Source organism: Caretta caretta, chromosome 2 (genome assembly GCF_965140235.1).
Source record: "Caretta caretta isolate rCarCar2 chromosome 2, rCarCar1.hap1, whole genome shotgun sequence".
Taxonomy (NCBI): domain Eukaryota; kingdom Metazoa; phylum Chordata; order Testudines; family Cheloniidae; genus Caretta; species Caretta caretta.
Window position 1 is genome coordinate 17217546 of NC_134207.1, and position 13921 is coordinate 17231466.

The 13921-nt window shown below is 44.1% G+C and overlaps 1 protein-coding gene across 5 annotated transcripts in view; it reads right to left on the reverse strand.

The window, feature by feature from the left end:
• Nucleotides 1-13921, reverse strand: part of EFR3A (EFR3 homolog A) — a 191612-nt gene that overhangs the window by 10822 nt on the left and 166869 nt on the right. For all 5 annotated transcript variants that reach the window (XM_048841671.2, XM_048841670.2, XM_048841669.2 and 2 more), the window contains one exon: nucleotides 4330-4418. In XM_048841671.2, coding sequence (XP_048697628.2) covers nucleotides 4330-4418 — 89 coding nt within the window. The remainder of the gene's footprint in view (nucleotides 1-4329; nucleotides 4419-13921) is intronic.

Below are 13921 nucleotides of genomic sequence, written 5' to 3' on the forward strand. Positions count from 1 at the left end.
TGGACCATGTATGTGCACGCCGACATGTGACCCAAGAGCTGCAGGCAAACCCTGGCTGTTGTCACCGGGAACCCTGTGACCGAGTCGATGAGACCTTTCAGGGTCTTGAATCTGTCTGGCCGGAGAGAGGCCCTGGCCGACGCTGCATCCAGGAGCGCCCTGATAAACTCTATACATTGGGCCGGGACTAACATGGACTTGGTATTGTTTACCAACAGGACCAAGGCGGTGCACGTGGATAGGAGGAGCGCCACGTGATCCCTTGTCTGCGACTGGGAGGTGCCCTTGACAAGCCAATCAGTCAGACAGGGAAATATCTGGACCCCCCACTGTCTGAGGTAGGCCGCTATCACCGACATGCATTTTGTAAACACCCTGGGGGCAGTGGACAGACCAAATGGGAAGACAGTGAATTGGTAGTGATTCCGTCCCATCACGAAACTGAGGAAGCGCCTGTGCCCCTCCAATATGTGAATGTGGAAGTATGGGTCCTGTAGATCGAGGGCAGCGTACCAGTCCCCGGGATCCAGGGAAGGGATGATGGAGGCCCCAGGGAAACCATGCGGAACTTGAGTTTCACCATGTACTAGTTAAGACCTCGCAGGTCCAGGATGGGCCTGAGTCCCCCTTTGGCCTTCGGGATAAGGAAATAACGGGAGTAATACCCCTTGCACATGAACTCCTCGGGCACCGCCTCTATCGCTCCTAGTCCTAGGAGCCGCCCCACCTCCTGCTCGAGCAGAGCTTTGTGCGAGGGGTCCCCCAAGAGGGACAGGGGGTGTTTGGGCGGGGAGGAAGTAAAATGGAGGTGTAACCCTGGGAGATGGTGTTGAGGACCCATCAGTCCGAGGTTAGCTGCGACCATTCCGTGAGGAAAGCACACAACTGGTTGGAGAAGGGGAGCTTTATTGGGGGTAGATCCCTGATGAGGACTGGCAGGGTGCCCCGAATGTCCCATCAAAAGCGCCTTTTCCCCACCTGCTTGCCCTTGGAGGACCCAGGCTGGGGGACAGGCCGAGACTGCCTCTGAGGGAGTCTCTTATAGTCCCGCTGCCTCTTATGGGAGCTTCATACTTCGGGAGGTTTGAGCCTCTTGATCATATTCCAACTTATTCATGATGTAGGTTCCTTCCTCACTCTGAACTCTGGGGTACAGATGTGGGGACCCGCATGAAAGACCCCCTAAGCTTATTTCTACCATCTTAGGTTAAAACTTTCCAAAGACACAAAATTCCCCATATCTGGGATTCAGTACGCTGCCACCACCAAGAGATTTAACAAAGAATCAGGGAAGAGACCACTTGGAGACATCTTCATGTCGTCATCATGAATAAGTTGGAATATGAACAAGAGGCTGCTAGGCAGCTCTCTAACTCCACATTCTGAAGGTCATCATCCTCTGATTCCACTGAGGATTAGCAAAAGAAACTACACCATCTGCTCAAGAAACTCCCGGAAAAAGCACAGGAACAGATCTGCGCAGACACATGCCTAGAACCCTGACCAGGGGTATTCGATCTGCTACCCAAGATCCATAAACCTGGGAATCCTGGACACCCCATCATCTCAGTCTTTGGCACCCTGACAGCAGGATTGTCAGGCTATGTGGACTCTTTCCTCAGGCCCTACGCTACCAGCACTCCCAGCTATCTTAGAGACACCACTGACTTCCTGAGGAAACTACAATCCATCAGTGATCTTCCAGAAAACACCCTCCTGGCCACTATGGACATAGAAGCCCTCTACACCAACATTCCACACAAAGATGGACTACAAGCCGCCAGGAACAGTATCCCCGATAATGTCACGGCAAACCTGGTGGCTGACCTTTGTGACTTTGTCCTCACCCATAACTATTTCACATTTGGGGACAATGTATACCTTCAAATCAGCAGCAGTGTTATGGGTACCCGAATGGCCCCACAGTATGCCAACATTTTTATGGCTGACTTAGAACAGCGCCTCCTTAGCTCTCATCCCCTAAAACACCCCTACTCTATTTGTGCTACATTGACAACATCTTCATCATCCGGACCCATGAAAAAGAAGCTTTTGAGGGATTCCACCATGATTTCAACAATTTCCATCCCACCATCAACCTCAGCCTAGACCAATCCACACAAGCGGTCCATTTCCTGGACACTACTGTGCTAATAAGCGATGGTCACATAAACACCACCCTATACCGGAAACCTACTGACTGCTATACTTACTTACATGCCTCCAGCTTTCATCCAAGACACACCACATGATCCATTGCCTACAGCCAACCTCTACGATACAACCACATTTGCTCTAACCCCTCAGACAGAGACAAACACCTACAAGATCTCTATCAAGCATTCTTAAAACAATACCCACCTGCTGAAGCGAAAAAACAGATTGATAGAGCCAGAAGAGTACCCAGAAGTCACCTACTACAGGACAGGCCCAACAAAGAAAATAACAGAACGCCACTAGCTGTCACCTTCAGCCCCCAACTAAAACCTCTCCAGCGCATCATCAAAGATTTACAACCTATCCTGAAAAATGATCCCTCACTCTCACAGATCTTAGGAGATAGACCAGTCCTTGCTTACAGATGGCCCCCGAACCTGAAGCAAATACTCTCCAGCAACCACACAACAAAAACACTAACCCAGGAACCTATCCTTGCAACAAAGCCTGATGCCAACTCTGTCCACATATTTATTCAAGTGACACCATCATAGGACCTAAACACATTAGCCATGCCATCAGGGGCTAGTTCACCTGCACATCTACCAATGTGATATATGCCATCATGTGCTAGCAATGCCCCTCAGCCATGTACACTGGCCAAACTGGACAGTCTCTATGCAAAAGAATAAATGGACACAAATCTGACATCAGGAATCATAACATTCAAAAACCGGTAGGAGAACACTTTAACCTCTCTGGCCGCACAGTAAAAAATTTAAGGGTGGCAATTTTGCAACAGAAAAGCTTCAAAAACAGTCTCCAACGAGAAACTGCTGAGCTTGAATTAATATGCAAACTAGATACCATTGGGTTTGAATAGAGACTGGGAGTGGCTGGGTCATTACACATATTGAATCTATTTCCCTAAATTAAGTATCCTCACACCTTCTTGTCAACTGTCTAAATGGGCCATCTTGGTTATCACTACAGAAGTTTTTTTCTCCTGCTGATAATAGCTCATCTGAACTAATTAGCCTCTGTCAGTTTGTATGGCAACTTCCAACTTATCTGTATGTGTGTATATATATCTTCTTCCTATATGTTCCATTCTATGCATCCGATGAAGTGGGCTGTAGCACTGTTGCAGTGGGGGAGGTTTAGATTGGATATTAGGAAAAACTCTTTCACTAAGAGGGTGGTGAAACACTGGAATGCGTTACCTAGGGAGGTGGTAGAATCTCCTTCCTTAGAGGTTTTTAAGGTCAGGCTTGACAAAGCCCTGGCTGGGATGATTTAACTGGGAATTGGTCCTGCTTTGAGCAGGGGGTTGGACTAGATGACCTTCTGGGGTCCCTTCCAACCCTGATATTCTATGATTCTATGAAAGCTTATGCTCTAATAAATTTTTTAGTCTCTAAGGTGCCACAAGTACTCCTGTTCTTTTCACCTTAATGTTACCCATTTCCTGACAGAAGCTAGAAGTAACAGAAACAGCTTATATTTTATGCTTAGCACACTTTTTTGGAGGGGGTGGGGGAATATCTTTTTCAGAACACTTCAGTTAAGAAGTCTAAGATTTGTCCCAACAGTTAGTCATACTGAAGCCTTCCTGCAAGATAATTAGTCTCAATCCCTGTACCTTAATGCCTGTATCTTTTGTTTGATTCTATCAATTCTTTCCTCTGCCTTAAAATACAGTTTATTATACATTCCTGAAAAAAGAAAGGACAAGATATAAGACTTATTTACGATATACGATGTGTGGAATTTCTCTCTTCCTGTGTTCAGTTCCCTTAGTATATGTTCAGGGACATCAAGTTAAATATTTGGAGTTACCTGTATCTTACTCAGTTAAGATATAATGTCTCATAATATATTACACAGAAATTTAGCATATAATTAGCATTCCCTCAATATGTTACCCTGGCTGAAAGGTAACTAAAAGCTTCACTGAAACAGTAACCTATATTAATGGTCAAAAATAACTCAAATACTGTAGTGTACCTCAGCATCAATAAATGAGATAATAAAAATCTCTACTTCTGAAGAGTTACAAAATAAGAGATACAAGACAAAAGATTTTGTAAGAGCTTCTCTGGAAAAGTTTCATTCTGTAGGTTGTCTCTTTATGCAAGAGATACTTCCTAGGATACCTTGTTTTTCACATACCTTATCCTCCGTGTTGTTGCCAGGCAGAATATCCACCTGAATAGATACAGTGTCCACAATGCTCTTCCTTCTGGATAGTCTATCTTCATCTAGACAAAAATAACATTCTTTCATTTTCTGTATCAGTGATTAAAAAAATAAGCAAATTCCTCACAAAGGAATGTTTCCTCATATAGGTGTGGATTTGTTTTCCCCTACCTACTTTAGCCAAGTTCATCTATTTTATCAGTAGGATATTTGTGAAAAATATGACAAAGTTGCCTTATGTATTAGTGATCTTAAAATTCTTCTAAGTGTCACACAAGTTAAGAACTATAACAGCCATGTAATACCATCACATTACATTCTACACTTCTAGACCACAAAAGTTGAATTCTGAAGAGTTGTTTGTAATTTAAAATTCATGTTTTTAGGCCTTAGTTTGGAGATGTTTTGAAACACAAAAAAGCTCTTCCACAGATGGTTCAGATGGCTCTTTGCAGAAAGGAACAGTGTGGGAGGAGAAATATTCCTTCTTCCCCTGCTGCCACTGATCTGATGAACATAAGAGTGTAAGAATGGCCAGGCTGGGTCAGACCAATGGTCCATCTAGCACAGTATCCTGTTTTCGGACAGTGGCCAATGCCAGATGCCTCAGAGGAATGAACAGAACAGGGCAATAATTGAGTGATACATCCTCTGTTGTCTAGTCCCAGCTTCTGGGAATTAGAAGCTTAGATACCCCAAGAGCATTAGGTTGCATCATTGACCATCTTGGCTAGTAGCTATTGATGGACCTATTCTGCATGAGTTTATCTAATTATGTTTGGAACCCAGTTATACTTTTGGCCTTCACAACATCCCTGTGCAGCAAGTTCCACATTTTGACCGCATGTTGTGTGAAGAAGTACTTCTTCATGTTTCTTTAAAACTGCAGCTTATTAATTTCATTGGGAGACCCCTAGTGCTTGTATTACATGAAGGGGTAAATAACACTTCCATATTCACTTTCTCCACATCATTCATGATTTTAATAGACCTCTATCATATGCCTTTATGATATGAAATTATCTCTTTTCTAAGATGAACAGTCCTAGTCTTTTTAATATTTCATCAGATGGAAGTTGTTCCATACCGCAAAGCATTTTTGCTGCCCTTCTGTCTACTTTTGCCAAGTCTAATATATCTTTTTTTGAGATTGGGTGACCAGAATTACACACTGTATTCAAGATTTGGGAGTACCATGTATTTATATAGTGGCATCATGACATTTACTGTCTTATTTTCTAACCCTTTCCGAATGGTTCCTAATAGTCTGTTAGCTTTTTCAACTGCCGCTGCATGTTGAGCAGATGTGCTCTGGTAATTCTGTTGTTTACTAAAGTTTCAACTAATTTGCTTGGTACTGAAGTTAGGTTTACTGGCCTGTAATAGCCAGGATTGCCTCTGGAGCTTTTAAAAAAATAAAAAATAAATCGGAGTTACATTAGCTATCCTCCAGTCATCTGGACATAATTTGCTGGACATAACTTAGTTTATAACATAGGTTCCCTGTTTGGTTACACAACCATTTCCCTCCTTTCTTATTATTGCATCAAGAAACACTTTTGAAAGTTTAACCGCCTGCAAAACTTTTTGGAATGCAAGACTGATTACACTTTTGGTTAAGAGTACAGTAGTTTCATTAATGCTAGAGGGAGCAGCGGAATTACATTTCATAGGGAACATTCAGGACTCCATGCCAAATCTGACTCAGTGTTCTGCTATACATTTGATTTGATTTTCCATTCTCCTCCACTCCTTCCCATGAGTCTTGTAATGTGACAGCATAGCTGGGACACAGGGCATGGGCAATTACTTACCTACTCATATCTTGTTCCAAATTTTTATAAGAAGAAGTGCTTGTGGAAGCTGGTGAATGGAAAATTAAAGCCCTCTAGATTTATGCATGGAAGAGTTATATCATTGGCTGCCACAATCTTCCTTGTGTTGCTCTGGCTGAAGTCCCTCAACCCTGTTCTAAAAGGACCAATTCTACAGAAGAAGTTAGCTCAGACTTCATGACTCATTCAATTGTTGACTTCTTCTAAGATTGCCGACAAGCGTGCAAATTATTATGCGGAAACCTGAGGCCTATCACCACCAACCTATTAAACAAAGGCCATGCAATAGTCACTTGGCAAAGACGTATTAATGTATGACAAGGGAGGTCCTCCACATCCCTAGTAGAGCTCTGAATCCCACACATCACATACAGAAGACCTCAATTTCTGAATTCCCCACCATTATTACTCCTTAATTGACCACATGTTTGAGCAACATGAGATGCTTCCCCAACCCATGCTGGCTCAAGGTTCTGAATACTAGGCCTGAGACTTACTACATTTCTTGAGTGTTGAATTTGTTATTTTCCCCACCTATTCATTTAATTTTCTACTTTTCTACATTCATCTCATTTTCCTTTGCAAACAATGTTGTAGTACCAAAGCACACACTCAAGCACTCCTTTCAATAGCTTTGAATTTCTTCCTGTCTCTTCAGACAAACAAGAAATATGGTTCAATACAGTCTTAAAAATAAAATAGGATTAGTTTTATAGCATAAAAAGGACAGAATGAAGAACAAAACACAGGGGAGACAGCAGACAAACCAGCCTGAGGCTTCCACACAGATTACTGGTATCAGGACTAATTTAGCTAATAATTTACTATTACCCGTGCTCTGAAATACAGCTGGAGATGTATTTTAATATGGTTGCCAGAGATACTCCACATTAGTAAAGGTATTTTGGAGAACCTGGCTCATCTTTAATTTTCTGATGCAGACTTGCTACTTTCTACTCGTTCCATATGACACCCAAAGAACGTATAGGAATTTTGGGGGAGCATAAAGCATGCTGACTATAAGAAATAAATGCAAGACAAAATTGCATCTTTGCTGCCACTTTGCTGCCTTATCTATAATCCACATAGGTACATTATACACATACTTTTTGTCCTACACTGGATTCAGCACGGTTATGTGTACAGATGCCTCCCTCATTTTGACACACTTTAATCTGACATACTAGGAAAACAAGGTGATTGCACTCAGAAGAATATTTTGTTGACTAGGAAAAGGAAGCCCATACCTGTGTGTTAAGTATCATATGGGCCCTTTGGAGCTTTCTGGTTAGTCAAGGTGTTGTGTTGCTGCCAGACATGTGCACTTTCAGCTGGGTTTTTATACAATACCATCATGGTTTTGATTATTAACCAATTTATATAGACATGGATTATCCAACGTGATCAGCCTCAAACAAGAGACCAGTATGAAACTCCTTACTTTCAAGGACATGACGTCTGCAACAAATTTTAGACAAGAATCTTTATAGATGATAGGAAATTATTTTTTTATGAACATTGGGTGAAAGTGAGCCATTATTGTGACAACTCATTGTTCAGACTATATAACGGTGTCTGAGTAGTTACAAAATATAGATCTACTATTAAACAAAGATCTAAAATTTTAAATCCAAACAGTTTTAAAAGGGTAGTGAAAAAAAATGAATTCTCTCTGACCTCATAACCTGTATTCTGCCCACTAATTAATCTCCTCCAGGGTTCCAAAGTTTGGAACAGCTTCCTACAGCATCGATTTTTCCTTTTCTATATAAAGACCCAGTGCCCAAATGCCCAGTTTCTCTCGAAATGTGATCTGCTAAATAGAGGGAGTGAGATTTGCATGGGCGATAACATGCTTAATCAAGTGATACAGTGCCTGCTTCTCATTTCCATTCAGGCTCCTCTACTTTGCTTTATAATACACTCATTCAAAATAAATAAAATCACTTTTTACACCCACTTTAAGAACAGCAGAAGGGGTCCTTATTGTAGCATAAATGAGCATCAGATTTTTTCGAGTCCATAAAGTTGGTCACCCTCTGTTTCAGTAACATAAGACACCATTTCAGAACTCGACACTCTGTGTTAGAAGATTAATACTACATTCTCCAAAATGCAAAATAGTGCATTTTACCAAAAAAAGATTTTTCACAGGAAACCACTCTGCCTTCATTCTGTCTGAATCCTACTGCGCAGAAGGACAAGGCCTGGCAAACAAGATGCTAGATGGTCTATCACATATATAAATATGCTGAACATTTCAGAAAGACAGCAGCTCTAGTCTTTCTTTACCACTAGGCAATTCAAAGGCCTCCACTGCAAGACAGAGGAAACTATTAATCAAAAGCAGGATACAAAGCTAGTGATCCATGTTTGAATTATAGCTGTCATCCTCAAAGTTTTTACTATGAACAAAAGATAGAAGTGGGAGGCAGACCTGTTGAAAGTCTCAGAATAAGGATAAAAAACAAAGATGATGTAATGGTAGGTGTCTACTACAGACCACCTAACCAGGAAGAAGAGTTGATGAGGCTTTTTCCAAACAACTACCAAAATCATCCAAAACACTAGACTTGGTAGTGATGGGGGAGTTCAACTACTCAGACATCTGTTGAGAAAATACAGCAGGGCAGATTATGCAATGAGTTCTGGGAATGCACTGGAGACTTATAATTACAGAAGTGGAGAAAGTGAGTAGGAGAGTGGCTATTCTAGATTTGATTCTGACAAACAGAGAGGAACTAGCTGAGAATCTGAAGGTGGAAGGCAGCTTAGGTGAAAGTGATCATGAAATGATAAGAGTTCATGATTCTACGAAATGGTAGGAGGGAAAACAGCAGAAAAAGACAATGGATTTCTACAGGGCAGACCTAACCGAACTCAGAGAACTGGTAGGCAAGATCCCGTAAGAAGCAAGTCTAAGAGAAAAGTGTTCAGAAGAGCTGGCAGGTTTTAAAAGGGTACAAGAGTAAATTTTATTAAGGGCACAAGAGTAAATTATCCCAATGCACAGAAAAGATAGGAAGCATGGTAAGAGACCACTCTGGCTTAATCAGGAGATCTTCAATGACCTGAAACACAAAAGAGTCATACAAAAAGTGGAAACTAGGTCAAATAATGAAGGATAAATATTAAAAAAAATAACAATTATGTAGGAACAGAATTAGAAAGAATTAGAAAGGCCAAGGCAAAAACAAAATTAAATAGCTAGAGACATAAAAGTTAACAAGAAAACATTACAAATCATGTGAAGAAAGAGGAAGATCAAGGACAGAGTAGGCCCATTTACTCAATGAGGAGGAAAGACAAGAAATGTTTATTTACAAGACTGTGGTTCTTTGAGATGTGATACAGATGAATATTCCCCCTAGGCGCATGTGTGCCCAGTGCACTGGAGCTGGACAAATTTACCTAGCAGTACATTGGGGGGGGGGGGGGCTGTGTAGAGGGGGAGTGCTTGTGCTCCATGGCCATAGACCCTCCTCTGGCTATATGAGGTGGCACTGCCCCGACCCTCCCTCAGTTCTTTTGCACTGAATGCGTGGACACAAGATTCCAATACACAGGGGACAGAGGGTTGGTCATGGAATGCAAATCTGCATCGTATCTCGATGAACCACAGTTACAGTAAGTAAGCGTTGTTTCTTCTTCTTCAAGTAGATGCAGCCGCATATTCCAGATATGACATCTAAGATATGGAAACGCTGCTCCTCCAGAGATGAATGTGACTTAGGAAAAAACAGGTAAATATACTGGTTCTAATGGAACAGAGACCACTTTAGTCAAAAATTTTGGGTGTGGTCGAAAAGTCACTTTGTCCCTGGAGAACTATCTATAACAGGGGTTGGCAACCTTTCAGAAGTGGTGTGCCAAGTCTTCATTTATTCACTTTAATTTAAGGTTTCTCGTGCCGATAATACATTTTAATGTTTTTTAGAAGGTCGGTCTCTCTCTATAAAAGCCTATATATTATATAACTATTGTTGTACTGTAAAATAAACAAGGTTTTCAAAATGTTTAAGAAGCTTCATTTAAAATTAAATTAAAATGTTGATCTTATGCTGCCGGCCCGCTCAGCCCGCTGCTGGTCTGGGGTTCTGTTCACCTAGGCCAGCAGCGTGCTGAGCGGGGCCTGCGGCCGGGACCCCAGCTGGCAAGGGGCCGGCAGCCAGAACCCCAAAACCGCAGCGGGTTGTGCGGGACCGGCGGCCGGGACCCCAGACAGGCAGTGGGCTGAGAGGCTCAGCCCGCTGCCGCTCAGGGGTTCCATCTGCCGGCTCCTGCCAGCCGGGATGCTGGCTGCTGGACCTGCTCAGCCCACTGCCGGTCTGGGGTCCTGGCCCTGCCCACATACAGTGGGTACCTACCTTCTCCCTGGTTCTGGCCCATTCTCTTCTGCTCTCTCAGCACTGAGCTGAGGGTGGGAGTGCACTGAGCACAGGGCTGGGGGTGAAGGAGCAGGCTGGGGTGTAGGGTCTGGCCAGGAGCTAGAATGAGGGAGGGGGCTCAGGGTTGGGGCAGGAGGTTTGGGTGTGGAGAGCTTACCTGGGCTGCTCCCATTTGGTGGGAGGGGTGCAGGTGGGAATGTGGGTGGAGGGGTGCAGGAGCTCCTGTTTGGTGCTCAGGGTGGGGGTGTTGGGGGTGCGAGAGTCAGGATATGGGGGGTGCATGGGGTGTGTGGGGGCTGGGTATGTGGGGGGGGGGGGTGCAAGAGTCAGGGCAGAGGGCTGGGGGCCTGTGAGGCAGGTACAGGTGTCAGGGCATGGGGTGTGGGGGGCCTGGGTATGTGTGGGGGTGCCAGAGTCAGGGCTGGAGTCATGGGGGCAGTGAAGGAGTCAAGCAGAGGCTGGGTGTGTGTGAGGGGGGTATAGGGCTCAGGGCAGGGACCTGGGGGGTGTGCAGGGCTGCAGGGCTCAGGGCAGAGGGCTGGGGTTGTGGGGTGCTCACGGCAGAGGACTGGAGGGGGTATACCCTGTTTCCACCCGTTTCCTTCTCCAAGGCCCTTCCCCCGCTTCTTCTCTGCCTCCGCTGGGAGCAGCGAGCACGCTGACCCCGCTCCTCCCCCACCCCCTCACAAGGGCCATCAGCTGATCAGCGGGCAGGGAGGGACTGAGATGAGGAGGAGGGGCAGGAACCCAGCACACTGCGGGAAGAGGCAGGGGAGCTGGCAGGACCAAGCTTCTGGCCCCTGCCCCTTGTCCCCGAGGGAGGCGAAGAAGAGCGGTCCCAGCCGGGCCGGGCAGGATTTTTCATGGCACGCTGCTGCTGCACCCGTCTATAAGGAGACTCTGCCATCAAAGTCTGCAACTCACACACACTCCTTGCGGATGTTATCACTACGGCTGTCAAAGTAACGCTCTCCTTGATGCAGAACTGCCATGCACAGATCACCTATAGTCAGAGCAACCTTGATTGTGTTCCCCCTTGTTTGTTCACATCATACGTTGCAGTGGTATTGTAAGTATGCGAATCACTGAGTCTCTGATATAGTAGTAAAAAATGTGAGAGGCATTGTGGATAACCCAAAGATACAGAAAATTGATATGGAGTGTGGCTGCCTGCACCAACCACAGTCCCTGTAGTTTCAGTGACCACAGGTGCACTCCTCAACCCATCAGTGAGCCATCACTAACAGCTGAGTTGGTTGGTGAAAGCTGGACAAAAGAAATGCTTTGGAAAACATTCTGTGGACACGTCCAGCTCTGCAAGGAGACTAGGACCAGTGGAGGGAGACAAACCAGTCTGTCTAGAGAATGAAGACATATGACAGTAGTTGAGATATGAGAGGATGTGAATTCTCTTCTTCCTGAGAAATGCCACAACGACCACCACACATTTGGTAAAAACCCAGGGGGGAAGGAGAGAAACTGAATGGAAGCACTGTGTACTGAAAGTGGCATTCCACCATTGTGAACTGAAGGATCTTTCTGTGCCTCAGTCAAATCGTCATGTAAAAGTAGGCATCCTGAAGGTCCAGAGCAGCAAACCAGTCAGTCGGAGACAACGCAGGGAGGATAGTTGATCGAGTGACCATCTGGAACCTCATGCACCTGACATATTTGTTGAGGCTGTGAAGGCTGAGGATGAGTCTTACCCCTCCCTTGGATATGGGTACCAGGAAGTATTGGGAGTAGAAGCCGTGACCCTTGTGTTCCAGCAGAACCTCCTCCATTGCTCCAAAGCCAGCAGAGAGCTGACCTGCTAGAGGAGCAGTATCTCATTGTGAGGGGTCCCTGAAGAATGCAAGCCATATGAGTAAAGGCTGAAGGAACTAGGTATGTTTAGTTTGGAAAAGAGGAGATTAAGAGGGGACATGATCGCAGTCTTCAAATACTTGAAAGGCTGCCGTAAAAAAGATGGAGAAAAGTTGTTCTCTCTTGCCACAGAGGGCAGGACAAGAGACAATGAGTTTAAACTACAGCATAACAGATTTAGATTAAATCTCAGGAAAAACTTCCTAACTGTAAGAACAGTAGGACAATGGAACAGACTGCCTTGAGAGGCGGTGGAAGCTCCTTCACAGGAAGTTTTCAAAAGGAGGTGGGATAGCTGTCTGTCTTGGATGGTTTAAACACAACAAATCCTGCATCTTGGCAGGAGGGTAGACTCGATGACTCTTGAGGTCTCTGCTAACCCTATGGATCTATGAGAGAAACAAACTACTACAACAACTAACACAACCTTAACTAACACTAAAGGTACTACTAACTATATACAACAAGAGAACAAACTAGATGAGAGGTTGAGACCACACAGAGCTCCGACTCCAGCCAGGGGCAGTCAGAAGGAACTGAGGGAGGGTTGGCGTGGCACCGCCTGGTGTAGTCAAGGGAAGGGCTATGGTCACAAGGTGCGAATGCTGCACCCCTACTGGTACTGCTAGGCAAATTTCTCCTGCTCTGGAGTGCTGTGCGCACACAGGTAGGTGGAATACATGGCTGCAGCTATTGAAAGATGAAGAGAAAATGCAACAATGGCCGAAGTGTTATATCCCTTTTTGTTTCAGTTTTCACCAAAAAAGTTAGCAGTGATTGAATGACTAACACAAGGAACATCATTGTAAATGGGGTAGGATCTGAGGCTAAAATAGAAAAATAACATCTGGAGAATTAACTAGACAAACTAGATGTCTTCAACAGGGCCTGATGAAATACATGCTAGAATACTTAGGGAACTAGCTGAAGAGATCTCTGAGCCATTAGTGATTATCTCTGAGAACTCAGGGAGGATGGGAGAGATACCTAAGGACTGGAAAACGACAACTATGTTACCAATCTATAGAAAGGGAAAAAAGCACAATCCAGGGAATTTATAGACCAGTCAGCTTAACTTTAGTACCTGGAAAGATAAAGGAGCAAATAATCAGTTTGTAAGCATCTAGAAGAAAATAAGCTGATAAGTAATAATCAACATGGATTTGTCAAGAACAAATCATGTCAAACCAACCTAATATCCTTCTTTGACAGGGTAACAAGCCTGTGGATAAGGGGGGAAGATGTGATATATCTGAACTTTAGTAAGGCATTTGATACAGTCTCAGATGACCTCAAACTACAGAAATGTAGCCTAGGAAAACCTATTACAAGATGGATGCACAACTAGTTGGAAAAACTGTACTCAGAGAGTAGTTATCAGTGGTCCACAATTGATCTGGAATGGTATATTGACTGGGGTCTTGCAGGGATATGTCCAGGATCCAATTCTGTTCAATATCTTAATAAATTATATGG